Consider the following 9239-nt stretch of genomic DNA (forward strand, 5'->3'; position numbering starts at 1 on the left):
TCAGTTGTAAAGCTTGGTGTTAGGTTGGTTTTCAGGATTTGGGCTCAGCCCCTTAGTTCCAGTAAAAGGAAATCTTAATGCTTCAGCATACCAAGACATTTTGGACAATTTCATGCGCCCAACTTTGTGGGAACAGTTTGGGGATGGCCCATTCCTGTTCCAACATGACTGTGCACCAGTACACAAAACAAGGTCCACAAAGACATGGATAAGTGAGTTTAATTTGGAAGAACTTGAGTGGCATTCACAGTCTTGAATCTCAAAAGTCAGAAGAAATAGTAAAAAGTAAAAACTGGATTTTCTAAGGAGAGTGCTTGCTAGCTGAAAGTGCTTGCGAAACAAGAAAAAAAACAACAACCAAAAACCGACTGATGGCAAAAGAAAAAAACAGCAATATCGATAGTGAGTTGTGAGATTTGTCTGTCTGTCAGTGTTAACTATGTTAGTCTCTTTTTTTTTATAAACAAATCGGGGGTTTCTTCGACGCACCTGCGGCGCATCGGGCGTCATCTAGCAGGCTATTTAAGGAGCAGCTGGACAGCTCTCAGGTGTTGGATTATTGTCTCAGTCTTAAGTGGTAACACGTCAACTGTCTATTATGTACAACTTTGATTAGCAGGACATTCACGGATCGTGACACTCACTGCCCAGCTATTCTCAGCCTGTGATCTCTGCCTACCTTTCCGTACTACCTCAGTTCCTCTCTTCCAGACCTCAGCCTCCCTGCTCACCTGCACTGCCACTGGTCCAAGCCGTCCCCGTTTCAGTCTCCATCCTTACATACCTCGCCCAAGAATGCAGTAAACATGTGGCAAACAGTTTGAGTTTCTCGTTTTCATTCCAGTGTTATGTTTATCATTTCATCCTCACTGTAAATAAACCTGCTTTCACTGCAGCTGTGTCTGTCTGAGTGATCCGCCACCAGGGTCCACTAGTGTAATTCCTGACATCCTGGTACATTTCTGGAATGAACTCCTGATTCAGCTGTTTATTTCCCTCAATGTGCTTCATAAATGCGAGGTTAACCTAACCCGCAGAATCACTGAGCGAGAGGGATACTAATGCCAAGTTTTGGCCCAGATGTGCCAGAGGTCAGTTCGAGTTGCTTCCTTTCAGGCGTTTTCCATTCTGAAAAAATTTGGGGATTTTTTTAAATATTAGTATAATGTGTTTAATAAGTTTAAAAGAGCATTTGCATTACATATGGTTCACTTTTTCAAGTATTCTGTTTTATTGTGAAGAGCTCATGATTGTAAGAGGAAGTCAATGTGGTTGTGATCAGTAAATCAGATATTGCATCTGTATATATGAAATTGTGTTTTTTCATATTGTGAAACATGCTGCAAAACAGTAAGGCAGACTAACTGCATTATTTAAAGATTGCATGAATATACTCTGCAGGTTAGTACAGAATGAACAGGTTAGTTTGCTGTACTGTGATGGGTTTAAAGTAAACAACAGTGTGTTGGACTGGTGCACAGTGGCTGTGCGGTCGTGGTTAAAGTTTGATTACATGAAATGTAGCATTGGTTAATATGAACTTTAGCTGATGATGCTTCATACCAGCTGTATACTGTCTAATATAAAGACAGCATAAACAGTGTACTGTTAGTATATAGAATGGAAATTGCCCAGGACAACTCATGAAACATCTGCTGACATCTGGTTCAAGTTTATAAATCCACAAAGAGCAGCAGGTCAACTGATCACAGCTTGTACACTAACAAAATCTACTGAAGCTCTCAGTTTTTATTATTGTGAGTAGTGATTCTTTTCTTTGCGCTGAGCCACTACAATTGATTTTAGGGTTGAATCCCACTGTAACCCCTGACTGTGCTCATTTTCCTGTTTAGAGGCAAAGTCACCCTCTATAACGTAGGCAACAGAAAATATTTTTTTCTTTTTCTTCTGATTCAAGCTGCCTACAATACTACTTTCTTACTTTGAGTCCATTTCACAGCCTGTACTTTTTTACTTTTACTTGAGTAACGAAGTTGAATCATTACTTCAACTTTTACTAAAGTAATTTTTTAAAACTAGTATTTGTACTTCTACTTAAGTACAGAATGTAGGTACTTTTGCCACCTCTAATGTTAAGAAATGAGGATGTCATAGGGACAGCTCAGGTTGAGTGGATTCAGGCAAAATTACAGAAGCAAGGCTGAGATGGTTTGGACACGTGTGGAAAAGAATTTTAATACAGAGCTGCCAGGCTGGAGGGAAGAAGACCGGTACCGATCCATGAGTCGTTTGGTACCGGGCCGCGAGAGTTGAGGCTCAGGTGTGAAATGTATGGTTTTCGGGGTTTTTAGCGGTTTTTAGCGTTATTTTGTTATCGTTTTTATCGTTAACTCGGTTTTCCTGGGTCTTTTCACGTGTGTTATGAATAAATCTTATTTTTTTCGGTACCAGTACTAGTTTTATTTTTTTGTATTTATCCGCGACACCTTAAAGGCCGGTCCGTGAAAATATTGTCGGGCATAAACCGGTCCGTGGCGCAAAAAAGGTTGGGGACTGCTGTCGTAAAGGATGTTATGCAGAGGGTTTGTGTAACAGAGGAGGATGCTATGAATAGGATCTAATGAATCCACCGTAGTGATCCCTAAAGCGAGCAGCCAAAACCCAAAGAAGAACACTTAATGTAATGACCACGCTATATCTTGACTAAATTTTTACCCCAGATAATCCTCCTCCGAAACAGCAAATCAGCCCGTAAACTTATCAGGAAATTCTCTAAAGATCTAATTTCCCAAAGACTTCTATTTAACGTTTTCTATACAACAGGCAGGTTTAAGGCACTTCTGCACTGGCTTTACCTTTCAGGCCTGAAAGCTACATACATCTTTTATACTGTCACCCCTAATAAAAAGTTCTGAAAGATCCTACACCATGACTTTCCGTAGTAGGATCAAACTAAAGGTGCAGGGCATCAAAAATCTCCTGATGATTCCATCATTGGAAAACTGTTTATTTATATTATAAGATGCCAATGCCCTGTGGCAGATTCCAAGTAAGGACCAAGTCTCTCTGTGATCCTACAGCCAGCAGTGTGTGTTAAGTCTGAATCAGTACATTATGAATCCAGTGTCAGTCAAGTCAGTAGAAGTCCTGAGAAAGACAGGGCATGCCTGTGTGTGTGTGTGTGTTGGGGGTGGGGGCTTGAAAACAAAGAAGGGCTCCAAAAGAAGTTTTGAAAGAGTAGGCAATGCACTGCTGAACTCCTTTCCATGCATACACGCTCATGCACAAATGAACACACACAACTTCTCAGCTCTCCTGTTTTGTTCTGCCTGGAGAAAGCCAGCAGGCCCCCCTCACTTTACTTCTTATCAGAACCCATCTTAACAAAGGCGTCTGTGTGTTTGGTGAAGGGCTAAAAGGAAGGAAGAGATTTTCTTCACACCTCCCCAACCGGGATGAGAAAAATGTGCATGATAAGAGTGGGGAACATGGTTAGTGTGTGCATGTGTGTTAGAGAGTGGACCCCAGAGAAATCAAGGTAGACTGCCACAGACTTCCTCTGTCTCCACCTGTGCTAGTTCTTTCCTATTTTCTCTCTCATTCTTTCTTCCTACCTACTTCTCCCGCTCTTCTTTTCTCTCCATTTGTTACATCAGGCTTTTACAAAATCCAAACAGCATAGAGTCTTCAACCAGGCTAATGCAAACACGAAAAGTCATAAACCCAGTACTTTCATTCCTCCTCAGTGCTGTTACCATACCCCTTCTCCTCACGTTTAGCTCCTCAGATTTCCCTTCCTACCCTTAAACCATTTTCCCTTCCCTTCTCATATTCTAATGCATCTCATTCAGTGAGTTTCTGCAAGGCTGGAAATCACATCAACTTTTTAGTAGTAACAAATCAAACATATCCTAACTTGTAAATCTCAGAACATGAGTTTGGTGTTAAAGTGTGGATTTGCAAAACCCTGATGTATGCCACACCAGAGAGGGCCCAAAGTTGTTGCCTGAAAGCTTCTTTATATTAATTGTGAATATTGGCAAAACACACAGCCTAGCTGTTTTCAACTGTGATCATCCGCTTTTTATCCTCACAACTTAAGCATAAAACAGTTTCGATGTTGTGCCACAGTAACTTGTTAGCATGTGGCATTTATGAGGTTCAATTACAGCAGCATTTCATTTTCCATCCAATATTGTAATAATGTCTGACAACAGAAACACAAAAACATGTGAATGAGAACAACAGTATTATAAATGTAGCTGTATTGTTGCTGCTGGGATTTAGCTGTTTTTGGTTTGTAGTATTGTAGGGTCTTCACGTTGCAATATAAGGCACCTTGAGGCGAATGCTGTTGTGTTTTGGCACCTTATAAATAAAACTGATTTGAATTGAACTGAATTGCTTCAGCACAGGCAGAGGTCTGTACTAAAACATTTTAAACATCAGATATGAGTGCCATTCATCTCTTCTTACAGTTTCATAAGGATACCTGTCAACATACACACACTTGCATGGTATTGCACCTTTTTTTTAGCCAGTGGCTGTGTACAGACATGCTTGGGATATCATTGTTCTTTCAGGACCACTTCAATTATTCCTTCTCATGCACATTTTTTAGTAACTGTGTCTACACTGGAGGCACTGAATGAGCAGCATTTTAGCACAGCATTAGCTCTGGTGTGCCACATGTGTTCAGGATGTGTTTACGGCTTGAGCTAATACCACTTACTGATCATCTGCAGAGGAATGGTTGATTTGAAGAGTTTCAGTCAGGATTCAGAGCTCATCACAGTACAGAAAAGGCATTAGTGAACAATTGATCTTCTTATAGCCTCCAACAGTGGACTAAAGGTACTGCACCATAGTGATCGGAATTATACGTATCTATAAGACTCCAATTTGTTCATGTAAATGGAGAATCCTCTTCAGATACTAAGGTTAATTATGCAGTTCACGGAGTTCTGCACTAGGGCCAATTCTGTTTACATTATACATGTTTCCCATAGATAGTATCATTAGAAGGCAGAGCATACATTTTCACTGCTATGCAGATGATACCCAACTTTATCTATCCAAGAAGCCTGATAACATACATCAATTATTGAAATAATGTCTTAAAGACATAAAGACCTGGATAGACTCTAATTTCCTGCTTCTAAATTCAGATAAAACTAAGGTTAATGTACTCGGTCCTAAAAATCTTAGAAACATGGTGTCTAACCAGATGCTTACTGGAGGCCAGCATTATCTTGGCCTCCAGTAACACTGTGAGGAAAAGACTGAAATCGTTTTTGACCAGGATATGTTCTTCATTGCACATATTAAACCAATATGTAGGACTGCTTTCTTCAATTTGTGCAATATCTCTAACATTAGAAATATCCTCTCTCAGGGTGATGCTGAAAAACTAGTTTATGCATTTATTACTTTTAGGCTGGACTACTGTAATTCATCATTATCAAGGTGTGATCTAGTGCTATATAAATAAAATTGAACTGAATTAATACACAATCACTGCTGTGCTGCAAAATGCTAACTATGGAATGCTTGATACTGTGTATAAATATTGCTATATTCTAATGTCAATCACCATATTAATAGTCATGTTCCTAACAGGCAAAGCTATCTCAGTGTTTCCTACACATAGAGTGTACTTATTATGCCTGGGTGGCCAGCCAGGTATATTATCTTACATAATCTGTAGCTAATGTTGCTATTGTGACAGTCCTCTATGTCTTTCAGTGGCCTCCCAGAAAGGATCTCATCCTGTGGTTCTGTGTATGTCAGCTCCAACTGTTTTCCTCTGGAAATCTGCTAAGCACCACACTAAGAAGAACCTGCGGCAGGTGGTGAAGTGTTTCATGGTTACCAAGGGTAAAGAGCAAAACAAGGACAGTTGCCGCCCAAAACAGGAGAAACTGAGTTCAGGATGAGAGATTTTCTTGAAAGGCATAGACTCATGCACATACAAATACATCCTAGATGTGGATCTGTAGGAAACATATACATGATTTGGATGAATGTTCTTATGGTTATATCAGTGATGTGGACCTAAAGTTCCACTATGTACCAGTGGAGGTTAGAGGCTGGTGAGAGTTCAGTACTGACACCGTACATCGTATGTTTTAATTTTACATTACTCTTACTCTTCAACTGTAAGTGATAATGAATAGTGTCATGCTTTCTCAAGGGTACAAGATAAATATGTTACTTTGAGCAACAGGTTCTTGTTGGACTTTGTTACCATTTATGACACAGCTGAAAGTGTGTGAAAGATTTCATTTGAAAATAGTACAACAGGCCTAAGGAATTTTTCAACTGGCCTACTGTGCTGTTAGAAAAAAAAACTGTTAAGAAAAAACTGAAGTCCTAACTAAATATGCTTCACTTTAAATAAGAGGACACTTAAATTATAACAATGACACAGTGGTGCTCAGGCAAAAAGTAGCAAAAACAACTTAAACATACTTGAACAGAATTAGAGGACCTCTGTTGAAAGATTACTGAATGAAAATGATGTAAATATTAGTAACAAAATGTGTTTAAAGAATTATTCTTTGCTCACAAATTAGGCTTCATTAGCATTTTACTGGATGCATTAACATGTTTGTAGTATTTACGTGCTAATATAAAATGTATGTTTTATATACTGCCACAATTTATTTTATTTTCTATCAACTATTAAACCATGACATTGTTTTTTAGTCCCTAACCTTTAAAATAATTATTGCTGTTAGCTACATGTCATTAAATAAAAAGCACTGTGCTTTCTCTACAGTTAAACTGAAGTGAAAACTAAAAGAAAAGAAAATTACTCACCCAGCTCTCAAGCTTAGAATTGTTCCTTACCTAATACCACAGTTGTAAGGTAATCATGAAGGACTTACTACTAGAAGGTTGGCAGTAGTTGGAGTAATAAGTAATGAGTGAGTATTTACTGCGTTTTCTCTGGCTGTGTTTGGTTAAAAGTTTATCAAAAATAACTCAGAGAAAGTGTATGAGCTACTTAGCGATCATAAAAAGGAATGATGAAATCTGAAGATTCAGTAATACAGTGCCTTTCAGTCGGTTCTCTATTATCTACTATCTAGTCAAGGATTAAGAACGATAAGTGAAGTTCTTGAGAAATGTCACTATTGTGTGCTTGAGGGCTATACCCAATCCAACAAACACAAATACTGTGGACACATTTTGTTTTTTTGACCCTCATAATATACATTTACACAGTCAGCAACTACACTTCATGCTCTTTGTTTGAGTAGTAAAACCACTAAGATTCTTTTAACACATAATTGACCAGCTAACCAGCTCAGTGACGACATGATGAGGTAGCTGACTCAGTAAAATTTTAATGATAAAATAGCTGAGTAGGTGCGGCATATAGCTCAAACTGTTAAGTTAGAATGAAGTCAGAGATAACCTCCACTTTGGTCATTCTTCTTATGTAAATTATTGTTATGCAAAGTTATAACTAGCTTTCCGTCAGTGGCCCGGTGACACTGACGGAAAGTAGAAAAGCAAAGATTGCAACTTTCATCAACAAATCTGGAATCGGTCTTACCTGTACCTTAAAAAAAACAACTGAGTGAGCTTAAAGGGAGCTAGAGTTTTTAGAAGTTAATTTTATATGAATTATTGGAGCATGAAATAATATGCCTGAGCTGTAAGTGGCCGCATAGAAAGCACCAGGACCTGCAAAAATGTATCCATATGAGAGAAAACTAAGCTCCGCCTCTCGCTGAGCAGTTTCAGGCGATTAAATAGTAATAGCGCAATTCAGGCGGTGGAGAAGGGAATGCTTATAAAGACATCGATCCTCATTGGAAAATGTTTGCCTTGTTCTCTGGTGTGTTCTTTCTCAAATAAACATACCGGCGTATTTGCACCATTACAGAAGAAAGACTGGCTGACATCCGACACCGAGCACGAATGGCTGGAGCTACCGAGGCCCGACAAAACAGCCAGGCTGACTTTAAAGTTAATTTCTTTTCCTGTAACTGTGACGGCTGTAAAACTGAGGGGGAAAGCAGGGGTCCGTTTGGTTACACAATCCTTCTCATAGAGCGTGTCGCCAACACCAATTCAAAGTTTAAAGACTTCCATTGTGTTGGTTTGCCCTTGGGATATAAAAATCTAAAGTTTGACACAAGAAATCGTTGCTAGACTTAGACTGACCAAATGTGGTAACATTTGAGGGCAGTGAAGTGCACAAATGCGCGGCAGGCTCGGACCGTGTTCACCAGTGTTCTTATCAGCTTTCGTGCTTCCACCTTTCTTGAGGATCCATGTTGTGAACAAAAAGTAAACGTACCGTCAACCGCCGACAGAAGGCAACTCCAGAGCAGCAACGCCACCAGTAGACCGCCCATTTCAAGTCCTCTGCACTTTAAATCCATAACTCCGGGTCCATTTTCTTATATTTACTCCTCAGTCGAGTTGTGAAGCCCTCCACTCCTCAGTGCTCACATGTACACATATGGTCTGTGTTCCACTGTAAAGCCAGATGTGGCTGCATGCAGGAGGGTGCGCTTCTGTGTGTCCTTCGCTATCGACTACATTCCCCCCCACCCCGTCCCACTTAAGGCGCTCGCGCTACTTTATACTTTGGACTCTCGAGCTCGCGCACTGAGAGAAAGGGCAGGCGGGCGTGGAATTACGTCACTCAACACGAGGCTGTCCCATTTTTTATTCTTACTAATTTGACTTTTGTGTAAATGTCATAAACATCAGATGTTGGACAGCAGTTAGAGTAAACGCTGCTCTGTTGCTTTAAGGACAGACTTTTATGTTCCTGCACACGAAATTCTAAAACAAGATGTAAAGTGTGACTTTTAAATGAAGTGAACCTCTGTAAAACTAGGATGAAACAAAGAGACTCCTTCCACTTGCTGTTTATGTCGAGTGGGGCGAGACACTTAAAATAACCTGGATTTCTCTGTGTATGCTAATAATCCACGTCATTAAAGATGATAGCAAATGAAAAAATCAATCACAGAATTTATTAAATCGGGAGAGTCGGATATTTCAACACGAATCAGGGATGGTAATATTAAAATTCCCCAAGTTAAGTTTTGCTTTCTAATAACATTCTAGCATCTTTAGAATGCAATATTACAGTTTTGAAGTAAAATTCATCAAACAGCAATTATTGTTTGTTGATACATATGTCTGTCGTAAATGGCTGCAGATACAGATGAAATTCACAGACAGGAAGAATGATATGTTTGGGAAGAATAAACATTATTAAAATATTTCTTGTACAAAAATACAATAAT

The 9239-nt window shown here is 39.3% G+C and overlaps 1 protein-coding gene across 1 annotated transcript in view; it reads right to left on the reverse strand.

The window, feature by feature from the left end:
* Nucleotides 1-8504, reverse strand: part of lrp5 (low density lipoprotein receptor-related protein 5) — a 46940-nt gene extending 38436 nt beyond the window's left edge. Inside the window, exon 1 of the mRNA XM_063479025.1 lies at nucleotides 8276-8504. Within this exon, the coding sequence (XP_063335095.1) occupies nucleotides 8276-8360 (85 nt within the window). The 5' untranslated portion in view covers nucleotides 8361-8504. The remainder of the gene's footprint in view (nucleotides 1-8275) is intronic.
* Nucleotides 8505-9239: the final 735 nt, after the last annotated feature.

Source organism: Pelmatolapia mariae, linkage group LG7 (genome assembly GCF_036321145.2).
Source record: "Pelmatolapia mariae isolate MD_Pm_ZW linkage group LG7, Pm_UMD_F_2, whole genome shotgun sequence".
NCBI lineage: Eukaryota > Metazoa > Chordata > Actinopteri > Cichliformes > Cichlidae > Pelmatolapia > Pelmatolapia mariae.